Below are 22,383 nucleotides of genomic sequence, written 5' to 3'. Positions count from 1 at the left end.
ACAAACTGTTCACTAATTTAGTTTAAAACTTATTGCTCACCTTGCACTGGTAGCATTTACACATTGAGATTAACTCATATTCTGCCAGAAGTAAAACCCAATAAGTCAAACCAAGAGAGGGGTAAATGAGCCTTTACTGTCCACCTGTTAAGTGCATTGTGGAAAGCTGAGTGGTGGGTTTGATTTAGAGGAGAAGAACATCGCACATCACAGTCCCCAACATGCCTGTTGATTGCTATTTCCAATGACCATCAAGTGGCAATTCATAGCATCTAAATTAACAACACATTTAATTATCGGTGTAAAAAGTATATCTAATGTAATTACTTTGTTAATAGTGTAATTTGAGTTTACAGACCTAAACCTATACTGTGGATGCAAAAGTTTGGAAAGAAACTACATATTCAGTTTTATTGAAACAACCACCCTCCTATGATTTTAATAATTCTAAACTAATCTTACATTCTTGAAATTGATAAACCTGCTGTGGATAAAATAGACGGAGATATCAGCTTTAGACCAATGGCTGTATATAATGATGGACGATATGACAGCTCCAGAATAATGAACAAAAAAAAAAAATCTTGGTAACCCCCTGTTGCCTGGCTGCAGTATAGATCGATGGGAAATGTGTACATATATAAGCAGAATACATATTTTCCTAAAGCTGTTTCCTGTCATTTTAGGTTGATCTTAAGGTAGTTGTGATGTACAGTATATTCAAGTGGTCATTTTTTTAACAAGTTTGGTTTTAACTAGTTATTTATGATAAAAACGGTGTACAACGTCATCAATCCACTTCAAATTTGGCTTCAAGTGGTGTCACCAGCTCAAGATGGCAACACTCATTTCGGGCATATTTTGCCTTAATTTTTATGCAGTGGGAGGAGCATTATTACAGGAACAGTATGTCATTGGTAACGTGGTAAAATGTGTTCTGCATAGTTTTAACCACCCAGTAGCAAATAAACAGCAATAACAGAAATCCCAAATTTAACCTAGTTTCACATTTCCAGCTGCTCTCCGCCATGTTGTGCCAATCCCCAGTCCAATGTTTTAAATCTTGGCTACACAGCGCTCCCTCGCCTGCATGTCGCTTGCTGTCAGTCCAGATTTCCATACGTCTGGTGCCAGTAACATAGACGGCAGTTATTATCTGTAAGTCTGTTAAAATAAGAAGCTCAACCCTAATCATTTTCTCTTTAGTCATTTAATCAATTATCCATTCTTTTTTTTCAAAATAGTGATATATATCTATAAATCATTAATTGCCAATTATTATTACTTTTATTTAATTTTTTTATTAAATCCAGCCATCACACGGCATAGCAAAACACGTTTTTCTCTTGTATTGTCCAGTCTGCATAGTAACATACTCTCTAAGTCATGGTGGTTACATGTTCGAAATCCTAACCCTATCCCAAACACTCAGAGTAGTGACATAATTCCAGCTCCAACAGCTCATGCTTCGGATAAAATGAACTGCAAATAATATTTTCCAAGATGTGCAGTTTCATAATTTAAGAATTACTCTCTAATACCCGTTGACATCCCACATAATGAAAGTATAACTTGGAAATATACGGCACAGATGGCAGATAAGGTGCAGCATTCACAGCACAGTAGATTGCTTTCTGGTGGGAATGTGAGTCTGGTGTCCTATTTTATGAGCACATGCCGCATCATACCTTCATTTATAACTTCAGAATATAGTTAAGCCCTAATAATATGGCAGGAAATCCCTTTAGTGGAGATTTTGACATCTCCTGATTCTGAACTGGATCCCCCCCCCCCACACATACACACACACACACACACACACACACACATTTATACCATCACAAAGCATTGTGATTGTGCATTCAGTCCCTGCGAAGCATCCAGGCTGATGGTTATTCATGGAAGAACCATATTTAGCTGAAAAACTGGTATGTTGTGGTTGGGGGAATATTCCTGTGCATGTTTAATGGAGACCTGAGGGGAGTTAAAGTTGAGTCTAAGCTCTATATGCGTTATATGGGCAGTATGCAGTGGTCAGACTGGCTACATTCAAGTCCTGGATCTCAGTATGCCAAGCCCATTCTAGAGCCTGACGTGCAGGGAATGAAATTACTTTGTGAAGTTGCGGAGCGAACCGTTAATTTGCGCGTCTGTTGGCCTGCAGGACCCAGGTTTGAAGGTCAGCTGACGACTAGCTGGAGTGATGTGTTTGACCATCAGTTGACAGCCAGCAGATGAAAGACACTGTATGTCTGTAAACTCCAGCAATGTAGAGTTTCAACAGAAACACAGTGATGTAACAGTATATGTAAGATGTGATATTTCGGAGCAATATATTTGGATTATGCTTCTCAGTCCAAATACGAAAAAAGCGCTGGAGGAGGGTTCACCAAGCTTGACTTCTCTCTCTCTCTCTTCCTCAGTGCCAGTTTAAGCTGTACTATATTCAGTAAATCTACTTCCGACTTATTCTGCCGCTTCCTACAAATGCCACTGTCAGGGGGGTTAGGATTAGTCCTTGACAGGCACTCCAAGTTAAACACATGAACTTCACGGTTGAGAAGCGCAGACTGCTGCACATAATTAGGGTTTCCCGTTTTATGAAAATATCATTGGCATATGACTCAAGCTTTGATTTATACAGCTAAATTGCATTTTAGAGTTATAGTCGAAGATAAATAAACAACATTCTGCAAATATGCTTAAAACATGCCTATGGCCAAAAAAGCAGCTGCAGATTTGCACACGAAAATAAAAACTTTGAAAGTTTATATAAGATTTATAGCGCAATTACAGCACAGTGTCCGTCACGCTAACGCTGCGGTGGAGCAGACATTTTTCAGATTTCCTGTCACTTTCCTCTTCAAATCCTGTGCTGCTGGGCAAACAGGGCAAAAAATTGCTAAGTAATCCATTGCACACAGTACTCAATACCATTTACTGTACTTGCCCTCAAATTGGAGGACTCATATAACCAACATGAAGCCATTAAAAGACCGAAATGAAAAGTAGCTTCTTGTGATAATCTCGAATTAAACGCTTGAGCAAAGGGTGATAGAGGTTACTGGGAAAAAAGGCCATTCATTCACACAGACTCGTATGCCGTGAAGATTGTGCCTCTCTGCATTAGAGAGATGTTGTCGACACCTCACTTCTCAGATTGTTGACAGGTGGGGTGCTCTACTGTGGTTCGCACTGTTGTAGTTCATCTGTTTTCCAACGTCATGATATGTGAATTCAGCCAGACCAGTAGCTGAGTGTTCTTCTTCCCAGACCCACAATGACTAAGGCACTCTAGATGAAATAATCAGCCCCCACCCATAACCCTCTGCTATGCTATATTGCTCAGTGACGGCAAAGGCGGTCTATAATGTGCAGTTGGAGGATTGCTGTGTCGGCACAAAGTGACCTCGCTGTTATGAATATCACATGATGACCAGGACTCATTCACCATCTTACTCACTGAGTCAACACTGGTTTCTGTATGCAGTGTCACTTCGCACTTAACACAGTAAAACGGTATTCTCTTTGTATCATCTCAGTCACTGTATGACTCATATCATGTGTATACATGAAGTCAGCAGTGATCTGAGGAAAAGCTGGCTAACCTTTATATGTGGAAATGCTAATTAATAAAGAATCAGACATGTCAATCATTCTCTATAGATCTATTGTATATGGAGGAGCGTGCATGGACATAAACACAGACTGAATAAGAAGCACCATTGTAGCATTGCTGGTACTAATGAATAATTTATGCTATGCTGAATACTTTATATGGTACGGCTGCAATTAACAATTATTTTCCTCATAGATTAATCTGCTGCTGCTGATATTTCCTGGAATAGTCCTTTGGTCTAAAAAGTAATGTCTTCTGATTGTTTTTCTTTTATCCGTCCATCCAACCAACTGTCCAAAAACCAAAGATAATCACTTCACTAAGGCGAGACAAATAAAACCAACAAAATTGGAATATTTTGGTTGAAAAATGAGTCGCTGATTATCTTTCTGACAAATTATAATTCATTCACTCACGATCTGAGTTTTGATACTTTCTTATATTGAGAGAAAAATGGAGGCAGCACTGAAAAACACATGGATTAGCCTTTGAGCCATATCTCAAAGTCTCCGTCAACTAATGAAACTGGCTCAGTTAATATCACTTGACCAGTCAATATGGTTTTTTTTGGACCATAAACCCTGTCTCCATTCATAGATGGTGATTGGTGTCAGATGTGCATGGCCTATTCTTTCACTGACTATACTATATTGTGACCAGTTTTGGACTGGTGTTCAGAGTCACATACATCCCAGTTTTTGATTTTCTCCATTATTTAATCCATAATTTTTGGTAGTGGGATGGACAGACTCGTAATCACAACTGCTAAGTCTAACTTGCTTCACGTTTATTGAACATTAAGTCTAAGTCGGCTCGAAAGTAATTGACACCATGTCAAAGTCATCGTCGGTGTGGCTTCATCTTATTGTAAGGCATGACCAAAAAAAACTGCACACAGCAGTTTGCATATCTACCTGCTCCACTAAACTACCAACAATGCATATCATCTAAAATCGGTAGGCTAACTCGGCTGCAGTAGGATACTGAGCGTTACATTTTTGTGAGGCGTTTAGTGTGAACATCTCTGAATTGCCATATTTCTGTCTGATTTACTGATTGGGTTAAAAATTGTCACTGCAAACACTAGTTTTTTTATAATTCATTCACTTTTCGCTTGCAACATGTCAAGCATCTTGAAAAAGATCAGCAACGCCCAGTGCCTGATGATTCTGCTCTTCCCCCAGAAAAGATGAAAGTGGTTGAATGCTGCGTAGGCTATTATGCACAGCAATTCTGCAATCCATGTGCCAATGGGGCATAGATAAGCAAAGAAACAAAGGGCAAGATATAGTATGTGCGTGTGAACGAGGTCAACTTTAAAGGCTCTTCTGAAGCATTAAAAAGCTTCAGAGGAGCCTCAATGTCTTAGTAATCATAAGATGTCATGCTTAACAAAAAGTGGCACAGCAGTTACGAATACATTAAAGCAGCACTAAACATGGGAATAACAAAAAGGGCTAAATTTAGAGCCAAATTCCATTCTTCTAGTCTGTAGATTATTGCCTTGAGAGTACAAGCGGCTGATGAAGGATTATCTGACTCCTTGAACTCCTCCGCATCATGTTAGACCCAGTAGGACAAAACTATTATCTCTGCAACTAATCAGATATTGCACCTTATAATTGTCTTCTGCACTGTATCCCTGGCCCACTTCTTGTGTCATCATCACACTGTGATCACTTGTGCGAAGTAGGCCTTAATTAGAACTTCTCGGGAGCTTTGCAGAAGTGAAGCCTCAGCAGATGGGCTTCCCACCTGAGGGAGGTGAATAAGGCATGCCTTCCTCAATCCCCACGCCCTGCGTCCCCGGGCTGCCACACACAGACATTGTATCAGCATGGATCTCGACAGCGCTGCCACGGAGTACACATGATTTTCCAGCCAACACAGCCATTGAGAGGTGCCTTGCTCAAGGTGACTCCACCTCTGCTGAAAAGCTGCGTGTGATGGCAGACGCTATCTGCCAGGCAGGATTTAGGCTGAATCAGTGTTTGGCTCTTCCCCCCCCCCCCCCCCCCCCACTAACCTCTCGGTGGGGTTTTCCCTGCCCTGGAAGAGGTGCTGCGATTCAGCCTCATGTTAACAATTTGAGAGCACAAAAAGACTGACCAGCGTTTTTTATTCAGGGTCGCACTAGCAATTGATGGCGCACTTACACGTTGAACCGCGGTATCCACGTCTCACCCACACACTTCTAAAAACGGCACTTGGTAAAAATAAATAAATAAATAAAGATCCATTGGGGAAAAGATTCGCCAACTATAGTTCATGAACTCTCGAGCTGCGGTGGGTGGAATTCTCTGGTGGGTCCAAACAGCAAGAGGTTAAAACAAGCAGATCACATCGGAACAACAAACTTGTTTTTACTTTAAACACCAGCTTTCTGGAGTCTCAATAATAAATTGCATGGAAGAATTTGTGATATAATGTTATTGCCTGTATTTTTTTAAAGTTGCTGTTTTTTAATTGCAATCAGTTTTATGGTTTTTAAGATACTGAGTTTTGGCAAAGAAAGTCTGAAACATTTCGAGGTACTCTTTAGCCGTAGGGAATACTATAACCTTATTCATTTTTCAAACTGACACGAGGACGCAAACAGACACACGCATTAAATACTATTCCATTACTTCATTTGAGCACAAGAGGGGTGTTTGTGAGTCAGGTAATGTGTCCTGCAACATAAACACAATGTCACTATGTTGCGAATGCACAAACGGTAATGAGCCAACAAATCTAGTCACGGCTGCAGATCACATCCACAGGTACAGCCAGGGGACAGGGATACACTGAGAGTGTGTGTGTGTGTGTGTGTGTGTGTGTGTGTGTGTGTGTGTGTGTGTGTGTGCTTGTGTGTGTGTGTGTGTGCGTGCTGGGGTGATACTGAAGTTGTACTGTACTGTTTAGTTGCAGCAGTCAGTCCACAACGACAAGTTGCCAGTGGTCGTGTTGAATATTTTCTTTGAGGCAAGAGGAGCTTTTCCTTTATGTGATTTTTCATGAAAAACCCGCTCGAGAACGAACCATAAAGGAATTCTCCACCTACCCGTGATTCATGCTTCTGTGTTGGGCTGTTGTATCATAACCACTTTTCAGAAGCTGAAGCCTCTAGGCTTAACCAAACACTTGAACTGAGCCAAACAGACCCTACTGCCGGTTTCAGCACAGTGAGGATTACCTAATCAGCGGCTCCAGTGTGTACACAATGGCTCCGCTTACAGTGTAGATCGTTTAAAGGTTTTAATTCAGGTTTCAATGGGGCTAACTGTGAACCCCCAGTTTCATGCGAATTCGTGCTCCCTCAATGAACAATTGTGGTTTATTTTAATAGAGCCGGGCATGAGAAAAATTACCAATATGATCCCATGCCACGATGGGAAAGGTGCTGAATAACTGAATTAATATTTCTTATTTATCAAGCTTCTTTTCACATATACAGTGGATATACGGTGTCTGGCATGGACACGCTACTCTGGTATCCAGTGCCTGTGCGGATCATTGTATGAGATGTTATTTATAGCCCGGTTGTCTGTAAAGCATGACTGTCATTGCCTACTAGCCACGTTGCTAGACTGAACAACTTAAATGGATTATCGGTTGAAAATACACGAAAGACATTGGTTCACTGGTGAGAGCTCACAACAATGTGTTTCCATTCAGTCCACCTTCCCTGATTCGGCCAGCCCTGAGCACAGCCGGTTCACACTGGGGAGAAGACTCTTTATATAGAGATGGGGGTGGGGGGAGGTATGGAGCATGCATTTGCATTTGCATTACCTTAAGAGAGCGACAGAGATGGAGAAAGAAAAGAGAGAACAGGGAAGAAGCTGTGTGTAGTCGTACCCCTCTGGGGCGTAAGAACTCTCTGATAACATCCAGGCCACAGAACAAGGACACTTCTCCTTTCAGATGACTCACTGTGAGGGCAGTGCATACAGGAGTGCAGATTGGACCCCACTGGCAAAGCAAGCTGCATTTAGCAGCTTCATCATATACTGTGTGTGTGTGTGTGTGTGTGTGTGTGTGTGTGTGTGTGTGAACACACATTTTCTTCTTCCGATTTTCTCACTATGCCACTTAGGAAACAATCTTGTAGCTGTAACAATTGATGGAAGTTGAGTTACTTGAATGAGCCTCTCCTGAGTAGATCAAATCATGTGTCATCTGAACACAAGCTTCAATGAAGGAGAGATGGAACTCAATGAAATCTGACCCTTTTGTACGAGCCAATATTGATTCTCGGTGGCCGACGCCAATTTTAGTGAGTAAAAAGTAAAAAAAAGAAAAAAAAGTAAAAAAGGATTCATAAGATGTTATCCAACCTTTATGAGAAGGAAATGAAGAAGAAACAACCAACCAAATATATAGAACTTGAATTGAGACGATAAACATGGTTTTTTCTGAGTTCTTTATCTGACCCAGAAATTCAGCAGAATCTTAAATAGTTCTTCGTTTTTACATGAAATAACTTTGTTGTGTTTCAAATGTTTTTGAAAGGCGACACTTTCTGAATATTTCATGGTTGAGATGAAAAGATTTCCGATGTGGTCTCAGACCCCACTGCAGAATACATGTGTGGTAAAGGGCAACTAAACTGGAAAAAAAGAAAAAGAAATTCTCTTTCTAGACAAAAAATTTAAATGAAAGAACTGCACTGTTGACAGACATGCTCCAGTGCAGGATTTTATTAAAATGTTTGACATTTGGCCTGCTTATTTTGAAACTTGAACCTTTCTATATAATCAAACAGTGGGTTTTACAAATCAATAGATACAAAAAACAAATCTTAAAAAACATCATATTCTTATGAATCCTTAAGGACAGCAAATTCTATAAAACGAGAACAAGTTACAGTATCATCATGTGATTTCACATTTCAAAAGTTTAATCAGTAAAGGATTTTCAACCTCACATGTTATTGCTGATACCACAAAATAATACCCATGTCTCAGTGACCTCTCTGTGTCTACAGGAGGAAACCCGCACGTCTTCTGCTCTGCAGATCACTGCTTGCTCAGCTGAGACTGAGGGATATACAGTACATCAATGACATCATGCGCCGTCACGCTGTGGTAACTGACCCAAGCTTTCATTGGCAGAGCAGGGTTCACGATGTATTTGCATCACAGTCAAATCACAAGTGCTTGAAGTCTTAGTGAGCTTAAAATGCTGTCCAAAGTCCAAAGACCAAACTGACCTCTAAAAAACAAGCTGATCCACAGCCCTGACGCACAGTAAATACTTGCTTCACTCTCACTTTTTGGCAACGCCTTTAATATACTGGTAATTGCCTTGCTTTTCTTATAGAAACCATGAATTCACATCTCATGGAAATTACTCTGACCCCTCACGGATTAGTGTGGGAAAACTGTTTTTATTTATTTATTTTTGGCCTCTGCTGCAGCATATTGAGAAAATGAGGGCATGATAACGGTCCTTCTCTGTCCTTCCCAGTTCCATTAATTCCAGCATGTAGCTTTAAGAGGGTTTGACCCAGAATAATCACAGTTTTCTGGTCAGGAGGTCGGCAGAGATGTGCTGTAAAGCCGAGACAGACTCTCAAGTAGTAGTGCTCTAAACAACTGAACTAAACTACTGCTCTTTTTTGTAGAAGTGAAGCACTACGACCAACGCTACTATCACCAATAATCAGCCTAGCCGGTATGTTTTGATGATATGGGGTTAAAGTGATACTTAAGTTTACAAAAGAGGAACATATTGTCATTCAGTCAGGAAGCGGTTCTGTTGAATGAGTATAGGATTTTTTCTTCATGAAATTCACATTTGCAGCACATTTCTTGTCAATATCTTCTTCAAATACTGTTTCGGTGGATCGAGTTCTCCCTGTTGAATGAGCAGAAAAGAGAGCATGTCGAATGTTGTTCGTACAATGACAACATTCGACAAGAGATTTTCTTTGCGAACCCTTCGCTTCTTTAGAGTTTGGAGGAGGGACTGACATATTCACTGGTCAGGAATCACAAAGAAACTGAGTTGAAACCAAAGGTTGTCGCAATGGTCTCACCCGAGTGGGGTTTGGATGCAACTGCGAATCCCTTCCCCAAAGCCTTCGCCGTGAGCCAAATGTCAACCCCTGGAGGAAAACCTAGCAGCGCCACCATACAGAGACAAACAACCTTTTCACTCTCTCGTTCACACCTATGGTCAATTTAGGGTGTCCAATTACCCTAACCCCGGTCTGCATGTCTTTGGACTGTGGGAGGAAGACGGCGTACTCGGAGAGAACCCACGCAGACACGGGGAGAACATGCAAACTCAGAAAGGCCTTGGTTGGTTGGTTGCTGCTAACCACTGCGCCGCCATGAAAGGCTCATGTTGACCAATATTATCGGCCAAATGATGGATCGGTCAGGCTCCAATTTTTGCATTGCTCTATTGTTACTTTTACTTATGTAAAGGATCTAAAAAATTCAAACTCAGATTAATTTATCCATTATTAACATCCAACCATTTCTGCATGCTATTGTTAGAGTCTGTGCCTATTCGGTGCACCCTCTGTTCGCCGCTGTCAGTATATAACAAAGTGGCTCTGGACACGGTGACTGACTTGAAGCATAATAAGTCTGTAGTGGCCTCGACTAAGATTGATGGGATACTGGCTAAGAGAGTTTCAACCTCTGAATAGCCAGGGAATGAGTTTGAGAACAATAACAATAGCACAGCCTCTAAAGCCGAAACACTGAAAACGGAGAATTAGTTTATTGCAACGGTCAGATTGTCAGGTTTTTACTTAGGACGTCATAAAGACAGAGATTGCGGTCACTTGAACTGAGCAGGCATCAGAGAAACAGGTTTACAATGATAATGGATATTATCATGAATATGATACAAACTAGATTTAAACAGCACCAGAGGAGCTAAATACTGCATTAAATCCAACCAATATACTCTATATGATTGTTTTCACTGTGTACTGTGCACTGTACATTGGAGACTATGTGGAATTGAGCATCACCAGGTTGTTCATTGTATGGAAATACACGGGTGGCCTTGTAATGCATGAGACAATTCATTTATCACATACTGAATTTGCTCATGTATGAGCACTGCCACTTTCTCGTCTCTGTGTACACGTGTGGGGTAAAGCAGATGATGGTGCTGGGGACTTTGGCTACGTTTAGATTACAGAGCCAAAGTGAAGCTCTTATGTTGCACGATCCGTGCACAGTGCAAAAACTCTCAAAGGGAGCGAAGGATTGTGGAGAAGTTCAACAAGCTGCAGTGCAGAGACACATTCGCTCAAACACATTAGTCTGCTCCTCTTAATCCACCTGTCTCTCGTGCGCTCCTTCTCCTTTCCCATCAACTCACTTGGGACGGCAAACTAATACAACCACGGGGAGAGACAAATGAAAAGAAAGCTCTGCGTTGTTTGTAGCACATCCATTCCTTTAAACACTATTCATGTGCTGCCAGTTTATTAAAAAAATAAAATACCATTCCATGTCTGCGTGCGTTACATGTCTCTGTTTTACTCGTAGGACTTTCGAGTGTGAAGTATTGCCAAAATGCTGAGATTTTCACCAGCTCTGGCTAACACTACCCGAAACGACTCTTTGTCGCTCTAAAAACAGTTCTTGCCAGTGGAAGTACAAGCGCCACTGCTGTTTTGGAGCAGCGCAGAAGAAGAGAGTTCTGGGAAAAGATTTAGTTTTATCTGGGTTAAACTACTTTAAAGACTTGGTATCGGATAGGTAAAAAGATCTACCCACTCGCTGATGGCACCCGGCATTTTCAGTTACTTTTGGTCTTCTCTACTACCGTCCAGTGTATTATATAACCTCGGAGCCTCTTGAGAGATAATCCTAAATTGACTGGAATCATGTCCGGCTCACTTTGGTAACATCGAGGTAAGGGAGTGTACTCATGCATCGAGTTTGAAAGAAACACCAAACTGTCATTTAAGGAAACAAGCAGCCACCACAAAGGCAGAACTCCTCAGAGGAATGTGATATTCATATGAAGAATATGCCAGTGCTGCCTTTCCAGTTCAATAAACTCAATAAACTGTTAATGATAAAGCAAATTGGAAATGTCAGAAAGTATACAAAATGCTGAAAGCAATTCTCCGCAACCTTGATGAATGGTGCTGCATATTGGATATTTATGAATCATGAGGCTACATGGCCAGTCCCTTTATTCCATTTAAAACTCATTTTAACTGCCACCTGGCCCACAGTCCTGCACACAATGGAGTCTGTTACGACACCGAAAGCAAACTTTAGTGCGATGTTGAAGCAGCGCTTCACATTCTGCTCGACTCAAAGTGAATTATTCTCTAAAGGAAATCAAGGCCTAATTCATCACAACTGTCTGCAGGCCTTAATGTTTGTTAATAAGTTTGAGGGGGAAAAAAAGACTGCCTCTCTTATGGAATATGAACGTTTCTCACAGTGCACCACGCAAAGCATTTGGACTTCTACAGAGACGTCAGCACCTCTCTTATCCACGATAACTCTCACAGACAGTATCATATTGTGGCAGAAAAAAGGGCCATTAGCAAAATGCCCTTTTGTTATTTTAATCCAGTTCTCCTTATTTTTTCCTTTGCTTGGCACTTTATTCGTCAGACCTCTCCTCGCAGGGCTCCTACGGCCTTCTTAAATTCTGAGGGAAGATCACGGGGGTGACAGATTGTGGAGGTTAAGGTCCTGAAGTCTGAACACTATACCGTACTGATTTTTGTTCCACAGATGATGAACATCATGTTTCGTGTGTCTGTTCTTCAGAAGCGTGTGTTACTTTGGCAGCACTTTATATGGTATAGTATATGGTTAATATTATACCTATATTAATAAATCCAGACACAAAAGCAACAATACGTTGGTCCATCTCTCAATGTTGGCCATCGGCCTCAGGCATATTTGCGCATGCCTAAATCAGATTGTTGCAAATCAGCATAAAATACGAATTCAGTGATTTCCTATAACGACTTGGCACTATATTTTCTAGAAAACATTAAGCAAACAGAACTGGGACTGTGTTCTGGTTTGGATTAATATACATTTTACTCAAAATAAGTCCAGTCCCTATTTAATTGCATGAAGTCAATCCCTAATGATGGGGTTCAATAGCGTTTATATATATATAAAAACTCTAAGTCAGAATCCTTTCAAATCCATCAGCTTTACATTTGCCAGTTGTGGAAGTGGCTGCGATTCTCGCGGAGAAGCGAAGCGGGCGTTTGTCGTCCGTCCACTAAAAGGAGGAGCTGCGTTACCTCCGAGTCTCTATTTGCAGCCTGTTGAATATGCAATCGTGTCTTTGTTGGAAACTGGAGGGGGCTGTGTGCTCAGGCTCACAGACAAAGAGACGGAGCAAATACAACCCAGCATGAACACACACACACACACACACACTCACGACATGCATGCGGCTCTGTGGTGGCAAGCTCTATTGCCAAGATACACAGGAACCCAAATCACTTATTCCCACCATGGTGTGTTTCTAATTTGTTGATTACGGTCGCTAAATCCTCCTAGATCCTTCTGCAGCTAAGTGCCATGCCACAAATATCAACTGACTGTGATAAGCATGAGGACTGGCCAGGTGTTCACAATCCCTGCTCTCACTGGGTACCAACAAAACACGAGGACGTGTCGCTCGGCTACTTGAGACAATATCCCTTTTTGCAATTACACATTACTTAATTCAACTCTGATTTTGAGTTCGACACATGGACATTCTGCAATAAGGATTTTATGACACATTATTTGTGTGTGTGTGTGTGTGTGTGTGTGTGTGTGTGTGTGTGTGTGTGTGTGTGTTTGCAAGTGTAACCTCAATTAGAAAATGAACTATACGCCTAATACAAACAAACTCTAGGGCGGTTTGCAGATATGAACTCCAGAAAAAGTCCAGAAAATTGCAGCTCATTTCCTGAAGTTAGCCGTTCACATATGACGAACGCCGCGGGAGACTGTTCGAGTCGTTCTCACCGACATTTACGGAACATTCTGTGGCGACTGGGTGGAGCAGCCCGAGGCAGGACAAGGCGATAATTCCGCTGTGGAAAGCGGTGTTTTTCTTTTTTTATAGTCATCAGGCTCCCACTCCCTTGCTTTGAATTGTTTTCAGGAGCTTCACAACTGTATGCTAACTCGGACATTTTCCAGATATTTGACGACGGGGCCTGGCAGGGAAAGTTCCGGCCAATGTCCGCAGCAACATTTGTGGACATTTACGTTCTCACATACAGTACAGCACCCTCCGGAGAGCAGCATTAGTGACTTCCAGGGGTCAAAAAATATTGGTGAGTGGATGGGGGTGGTGTATGTGTGAGGGCTGATAATAATCTTTTTTAGATACATATTCTTGCAGTGCAAGTATTCCACTGGAAAGGTGCAATACATTTTTACCTCTAAACATTTTTTCATCTTAAATCACAATGCACTGTTTGGAATTATCTCCTATCATTGGTTGTGTTTTGTTTTGTTTAGTCCCCCCCCCCTCACAGAAAATCAGCTGCATGTGATTGTGTTGTTGAGGAAAACCGGCTCTGAGGTGTAGGAGTTTAGCCCTCGTCAGAAGATATCCAGCATTAGGGAGATAAATACCACGGTTGGCTCTGCAAAGAGTTCCACAGAGTTATGGATTGCCTCCGTGGCGCAGGCCTCTGGGAGGCAAATATGCTGTGAAATCTTCTGAACGTTTGGGTGGTGTGCAAAACACACACACACACACACACACACACACACACACACACACAGACACACACGCACACACACAGATAGACTCCAACCATGCCTGTGAGGCTGGGTTGCAGTCGCTGCTACCACGTTTGTAGTGTAAGTCACATGGTTGAGGCCGGAACATAATTCATCGAGGACAACAAACAAAAGAGTAAAAGGGTGGAGTGTGTATATGTACTGTATATGTGTGGTGTGAGGGTCCGAGATGCAACAGCCAGGGGGGCTGCATCCTCCCATTAATGACTTCCGCTGCACAACGTGTGCACGACCCAGATGCTCAGAAAGATGCGCTGGGTTGAGAGGAGCAATGGGAATGTGGTGAAAGGAATCAGAGCAAACGGGACAATGGTCCAATCAACCCAGGCCCTCACTGTCGAAATGCTTTATTTCCCCTCGTGTCGCAATCCCCACCAATTACCCGTTTCTCTTTTCCTTCATTTCAGAAGTATTTTAGGAGAATGCGTCCTGCTGAGAGACGGCCCGCGCCGCACGCCATCGCCTGGAGGATGCCAGTCAGTGGAAAGGGCCATGACGGATAAATCTGATCCTTTGAAGACGGCAGTATTGATCCAGCAAAAGCTCACTACACGAATCAAGTATGGGCTCTGTGCTGTTAGTTCCTTCACGCTGTGGGATGGATGCGCTCCAACACAAGCGCACACGTCCTCCTGTTGTCCAGAACGGACATGCTCGTCGTTAAACCCTATCAGGCTAACGGGCTGCTGGAACTGTGGTGGGAACTTGGACTTGGAATTTCATGTGATCTGAATGTGGGTATTTGGGTTTAGGAAGGGAGCAGTGTCCTTATTAGCTCATGTAACAGACGCAAAAGTATCTCAGTACATTTCTTTCAAAAGCAGGATGAGTTTTTAATACAGTCCTCTCGTTTAAAGCATCCTCCACGCAGTTATGTGTATTGGTAGGGAAATGAACTGCAGCAGTTAGGATGCACCGCTCCTCCCCACCGACTGCTATGCCATCAAACAGGCGAGTCTTTTACTGTTCAGCCCTGTCTGTAACGACAGCTACTTTCTCTCTTCCTCTCATCTTTTTCTTCCCAGAACGGTCAGAGCATCCACTGTCTTGTTTTGTCTCTTGCGCTGTTTCACAGGGACAACCTGTTCTGGTCCTTCTGGATTTAACAGACTGCTGAGCACAGGGTGTTGAGGACATGCATGCGCACACGCGCACACACACACACACACACACACACACGCACACACACACACACACTGATACGTCTGTGTCTCCGGAGGGTACGATCTCAGAGAGGCAACACAGCCTATTTCTCTGCAAATTAGGTTAATCGCACTCCAGAGAGGCCCAGTTAATAACCCTCATCGAGGCTATTAAAATGGCACCTAAATCACTGGAATATCTGAATATCTGATGGCCCTTTGCACAGCGCTGCCACCACTGGGGTCCTCGGCAGAGCGAGCTTTGAGGAGGGCGACCGGACATGCACACCCTGAGCAGCTCTAGACGGATGATGTCGTGCGAGAGCAGTTGTTTCTCACCGCGGAACACGCCTCAGTGTAGAGTCTAAAATATATGGATCTCGGTTTCGTTAAGCCAGTGGAGCTTTTTTTTCAGGACAGACCATTAATCAGTTTTCTTTTGAGCACGGGGGATAATACGCAGAATGCTAAGATCGTGATCACCAGGAATATCAATATGAGGGTGTAAGTCCCAAGCTCAGGATTCATCAAAGATCCCCTCGACCTGGTCGTGGCAGAATAGTCTAAAGCCGCTTCCAGACCTGCACTGAAGTCTGGACAGTTTCCTGAAATTTTCCAGAGGGTCTCTGTATGACAGTGCAAATGTTGCTCCGGACGTTTGCAGGAACTTTTCCTGCCAGCCCCACGAGTGGAGTTTTCCAGGGGAATGTCCAAGTGAGCCCATGTGAGAATACAGCAGGAAAATCTCTGGAGAATTTCGAAACGAGTGAGTGGCCGTTGTTGATGACTGTAAACGGAAACACGGCTCCCCGCAGCAGAGTTATCATCATCGTGTCCTGCCTCCTGCCGTTCTACGCAAACAACACTTTCTGTAAATGTTCCTGTCGGTGGGAACGCGTCAGACTTGGGAACAATCGCGTGCTGCGTTCGTCATCGGTGAAAGTCAAACTCTGTCCCCGCGCCCAATTTTCCAGACACATTCCAGAGTCCATGTCTGAAAACGGCCGAAGATTCCTGCTGAACTAACAGTCTAGTGTCCTGACGTGCGCCAGTAGCCCCATCCCCACTTGTTACGGTAATTCATCCGGGCCAGAAAAAGCTAGACACATTAAGGAACAGGCCACCTGCCCTTAACAGCCCTTTAGTAAGCAAGTGGGAGCTGACAAATGAAGCCCATCTGAAAGGCAACTGGTGTCTCTGCCAGTGCAGCATTGCAGCTGCAGTGCGCCGAGGCCCGACAGCATCTCCTTCCGTGTCCCCGGCGGAATGAGAGCTCACCATGGGCAACATAAAACCGCGTCACCTCCATGAAAGATTGAGCCGAGGCCGGGAGAGACGAATCCCTGCTGGCTAACGCTCAAGTGATGACACTCTCTGGTTCAAGCTTGTTAGAAGTTTGGCACCATTACAGGTGCTCGCGTCTCGGATCAAAACCGAAATGTGTCCTCATTGGGATGCACATTGCACTCACGAAACTAGAGGGGCCCTTTGCTCTGACTAAACTAAATGTCACATTTCATTGGCGATGCAGCATGTGCTGTTTTCCTCCCATTTGCAGGACATGCTGGTGTAGAGCGTCTCACTGCAAGGTACAGTTTTTTTCATTCGCAACCAGGGTAATAGCTTGGCCAGTTCATGCCACAGGGACTACTGAACCACACACACTATTCAAGATTGTGACTTAGAGTTTAGTCTTTTTACCCAACGTGCTCCAACTGTTTTCGACAAGCAGCGGTGTTCTAGTGATGAAGGATACCACAGATTTTCTCTCCGATAGTCTTACCAGGAAAAACCCACTGGTGGTATTGTCAATACCAATATGAAAAAAAGATGAATGTGTTCATAAAGTTCAAAGTTGCCCATTTATAATTATAGCTAATATTTAGACTACTCTTTCTTATTCTTTAACCAGAAATAATTCTCAGAGGCAACAGATACAGTCAAACCGATATATATATATATATCAATTACCTGTGCACAGCCTGGCACCTTCAGTATAAGTACAGCTCTCTACACAAACACAGAAAGAAGATGTCCTCCAGACCAAGTAACATGTTGAATGACACTTCAGCATCTGAATCTGGCTCCCTTGAATTCTCGCTTTTTTTTCATTTTTTTACACAAAACATTCAACATTCACATTGCTGTTTTCAGGGCAGACATAGATCCACACAAGTCTGTGTTTGCACACGGCCATCATCTGCAGTCAGTGCAAGTGCGTATGGTGCATTTATAGAGCCAGAGTTAGCATTACTATGAGAGGAGGAAGTGGAAGTAGTTTCTACCACCCGGCGGGTAAATAGATCCTGTTCATAGTGTAGTAGCTTTCTACCGTGGTGACAAAAACTACACAGTGTAGAGTGAAAATATTGAACTTTTAATATGCAAATCGTTTCTCCAAATGACATGTTTGCGACCAGAAGTATCGATATCGGAGTATTGATCCGCACAGCACCACTGTATTCCCCAATCACGTCTGAACTAACTTAAACAGCTTGCTTATCCTGTGTGCGTTATAATTGGTGCCGAAGTCACAATTCGATATTTCAGTCAACTATATATACTCGCATCCGAGATTTTGCCAAGTGATTTATGAAGCCAGTGTGCTTTTTAACTTTTGATCGACATTGTTTAAATTAAACAATTCATTGATTGTGCAAAGTTAATTGCAGCCCTAGAGTATAAGGCAGGCCAGCATAGCAAAAGTAGTAGACACATCACATTATGATAAAATCACATCCAAAAACAAAGACATTGATTTCCAGTAATGCATGTTTCACTGTTCAACATTATTCTGTTGGATTCTTCGTTATAATTTGCTTATAATTGTTGACTTATCTTATACGATTTTGTGAAATGATGAGGCAAGATATGATCATATCATCATCATCATCATTATACTGTTTTACATTGCACTCTACATTTAAAGTCAATGAAAAACCACACAAGGCATCTTAGTGAGACAGCCCAGAATACATGGAGAATAACAACAGTGGCCATCTTCAAAATCCTGGGATTAAAACTCTTTAGTCATCTATTCATCGATGCCTCTCTCCTGTGTTGCTAAAGTCAGGGCTGTTGCACTTACGCCCACATGTGCAGGAGCTGGAGGTGGTCTGTTCTTTGTCTGTTCCAGCATTATCTTTCTCTGCACATGTTCACTCCCCATGTCTTCTGTTTCTTTTGTTTTTGTTCAACTCAACCCAAAGTGAGGAGCACAAATCCCCCCCCCCCCACCCCAAGTGTTTCCATCAATGTCTGGTAATAATTTATATAACAAACAATACGAGCTTGAAGCCTGCGAAGGCAAACAGGAATCTGGAACACGGTGAATGACAGCAAATAAGACTCGGCTTCGCTCCACAGCAGCTGCTGCTGTCCATCGCACGTACATTTCACGTCATGTCACAGGGTGACGTGGACATTTCCGAAGGTAGAAAATTTGTTTCTGTGTGAGGTACAGCACCTAAGTGCATTTTATTTGAACCTTCTTTTTTACAACTGCCCCTTTCTCCGGCGTGCACTGCCATTACCCGGCGGGCTCAGCCCAAAGATGTACAGTGTGTGTGTGTGTGTGTGTGTGTGTGTGTGTGTGTGTGTGTGTGTGTGTGTGTGTGTGTGTGTGTGTGTGTGTATGGTGTGTCATGTATAATAAACATACAGCCTCAAATGGGCAGGAAAGAGAGCTATCGGTGGGAGTGAGATCCAGCAGGTGGCCAATGAATCTCACCGCTGGCAGGTTTGGTCTCATTACACAGCGTGTCATTTCCTCCCTCGAAACCTATTTCAACGCCAAATGAACTCGCTCAATTGTTTGTTTGTTTTTTTACTTTTGTTTCCAGACTTCCTGAAAGACAGGAGAGTGGTCTCCATACTGCTTCAGTTTAGGGATATATATATATATATATAATTATTTCTTTTTTTTAATTAGAAAAATTAGGAAATTCTCCTTCGTTTGGTTGTGTGCCTGTCTCGTTGTTGCGTGCGAGCGGGAGGGGCAGGGGAGTGAGAGTGGATTTTGTTGAATGGGGTGAAGCCTTCTCGTCCAGCCTCACGATGCCCACCCTCGCCTCTATCTTGGGTGAACACTGCTCAGTGCATACACCCACTGCTTCCATTATTTATGGCGGAGGGAGCTAGACTTATGTATAATTTATGAATGGATCATTTGTATGGGAGTTTATTCTTTCTAATCTGTAATTTCACTCTAATTAATCGCCAGTGTCTCTGAGAGCTGTGGCGTGTGTGTGTTGTCTATGTGTTGTGTGTGTGTGTGTGTGTGTGTTGTGTGTGTGTGTGTGTGTGTGTGTGTGTGTGTTATGTATGTGTTGTGTGTGTGTGTGTGTGTGTGTGTGTGTTGTGTCTGAGTGCGCGCGCGTATTGATGCTCCGTACCTTTGGCGACCCCCAGCGTACAGGATGCGAATTTTTTCTCCCTTCAAACATGATCAATATGTCCATAAAACGCCTCCGTATTAAAATCCCTCAGTGTCAACACTATAACAGAAAACACTCAGTGTATTTTAAGAACTCTGCTACACCTTGACATGTTTTTTTGGGGGGGTTGGGGGTTGTTATTGTTGTTTTATGTGTGTGACAGAGGGACCCGCTGGGACATGGAACAGTCCCCAGCTCCCGCAGACTCTCAGAACTTGCAGTGGCGTAGATTTAAAAAACAAAACTGAGACAACGTGCTGTCGAACGGCGGCGTCGAAGGAGAAAAGACTGAAATTTCGATTTCACAAATGTTCGGTCCCCCCGAGGCATGTGCAGAGTAAAAAGCCCAGTACAACATGAAAGTACAAAGAAAAGAGGGCAATGTGTGCGTCTTACCTGCGCGCAACGCTCCGTTTTATCCACATGTTGGTTTTTTTCTTCTTTTTCTCCTCTCGACCGCCGAATCCGACTCAGTCTTCCAGGCAGCCTGCCATCGACGCGGGCTCCCACCAAAGTCGACAATAGCTGATTGGACACCACGGACACTCAAGTGACGGACCTTACTCCGGCTGTCGGCAGCGCGGACATCGCCCGGGCCATATTCCTCCGACGTTGCGCACGATCACATTCCGCCGAACGCCGCCGCCGCCGCCGCCAAGATCCCGCCGAAGACGCCGGAGCAAGAGTCAGCTTTCTCTGAAGTTGCCTGTCAACTGCGCTGCAGGTCAGGTCGAATCTCCCTCGTCGGCAGTTGAGGGGAGCGGGAGAGAGGCGGAGAGAGACGGGGCACAGGCGCACAGGTGAGCGGAAACCTCAAGAGGCGGACCTCGAACTTCGCCTTCGCGCGTTCCTCTCACGTCTCCGCCGTCCTTCCTTCGGCCACAGCGACGAGGCTGGAAGATGCGGAGAACCCCCAAAACTGAAATGAAGAGGAACAAGGCGTGTGGTTTGGCATCCTCTGGCTGAAAGGACCGCGCACCTTCTCCTACATCACTGGAAGGCGGCAGAGTTATCGCCCCCCCCCAAAAAAAAAAATAAACGAAGAAGAAGAAAAAAAGAAATTGGGGGCTGGCAGATGAAGAAGATCCGTTCCTCTGGAGCACGGAGGGGACAACTCACCGATGGCAGGGGGTCTTCATTATCTACTCACATTCCCTGGAGGTGTTTGGAGAGATTTGCGGGAGGGGGCGGGGGGCTAGATCAAGTAAAAGAATGGAGAGACAGAGAGGGGGGGGGGGGGAGGGAGGGGGAAATGAGGTGCAACTTAAAAAAAAAAAGAAGAGGACGAGGGAGATGCGACGGAGGAGAATCCTGGAGGCTGACAGTGGCTCCAGAGGAGTTGTGAGAAGGAGGGAGAAGGGAAGAGAGGCTGCTCCGTCTCCCCCTGCCGCTCCTCTTCTCTCTCCCTGACGGAGCGACCTGCCCGCTGAGCCCCACGCGGCCGTGACGTCACCCGCAGGGCCGCAACACGCCGCGTGCACGAGTGTGTGGCGTCGCGCGGCTGCGCGCTCAGGAGCGTCCCGCCGGGGTCGGAGCGGGGGCCCCCCGGGGGGCCGCACACCTCGGAGCTGTGCAGCGGCGCAGGGTGTTTACTGCAAAGAAAACAAAAAAAAAAAAAAAACAGCTGGTGACAAAAACATGTATAACAGGCAGCATCATGTCAGACAGTCACATCAGCTGGAAACGAGGGGCCCACTGAGTTCCAAAATGTCTTTTCTTTTTATAGTCATCGGAAGCATCCGAGGTTACTGGTCCGCACCCAAGGTCCAATTTGGATTCATTAAAACCTATGATAACCATGCATTTGCAGGATATCACCCCTCCTCCTCCTCCTCCTCCTCCTAAACATTTAAAAACATCTTAGGCTAATTATTATCGTAGTAATAATCATTATAAATGATGTTGGCAGATAACAGCAGAGGCATTAGCAATGGCTCACAGAGCAAGCCAGGAGAAGGAGGCATTTCAAATTGGTTGACAAAAGAACTGGAAACGTGCACGACAAGAATCAAATGAAAGTATTAAAGGGAACCACATCTATTAAAGACACAGTTATTTTAATTATCTTGGGTAATTAAATGGCTTTATAAATTAGTCCGATAAATGTGGTTTCCATTAAAGACAAGTATCCTCACTACATACTAATATTTTGTGCATTGCTCACTTGTGAGTGACTGCACAGAAAGAGAGCAGCTATTTATTTATATATTTCACGTGTAGACATTAAAGCATCAAATGTTTCCCTATTTGGTGTGACAAAAGTGTATTTCCGTTTCAGAGCATTTCCATATTTTTTCACCTCCTATAAAATGTTTTTAGAGAGAGAGAGACAGTGAATTCATAGCCGAGTTCACGGAGTATTTATAGATGAATGTGCAGTGATGTCAGAACTCAGGCAAACGTAGACATCAGGATCCATCTCATCACCCTGAGCTTCAGAG

General features: G+C 43.6%; 1 protein-coding gene across 1 annotated transcript in view; it reads right to left on the bottom strand.

Moving 5' to 3' along the window:
• Positions 1 to 21,393, bottom strand: part of ajap1 (adherens junctions associated protein 1) — a 46,849-nt gene extending 25,456 nt beyond the window's left edge. The window contains exon 1 of the mRNA XM_035645814.2: positions 20,339 to 21,393. Coding sequence (XP_035501707.1) covers positions 20,339 to 20,367 — 29 coding nt within the window. The 5' untranslated portion in view covers positions 20,368 to 21,393. The remainder of the gene's footprint in view (positions 1 to 20,338) is intronic.
• Between the last annotated feature and the right edge of the window lie 990 nt (positions 21,394 to 22,383).

Source organism: Scophthalmus maximus, chromosome 3, assembly GCF_022379125.1.
Source record: "Scophthalmus maximus strain ysfricsl-2021 chromosome 3, ASM2237912v1, whole genome shotgun sequence".
Taxonomy (NCBI): domain Eukaryota; kingdom Metazoa; phylum Chordata; class Actinopteri; order Pleuronectiformes; family Scophthalmidae; genus Scophthalmus; species Scophthalmus maximus.
This window is presented reverse-complemented; position numbering and strand designations above follow the sequence as displayed.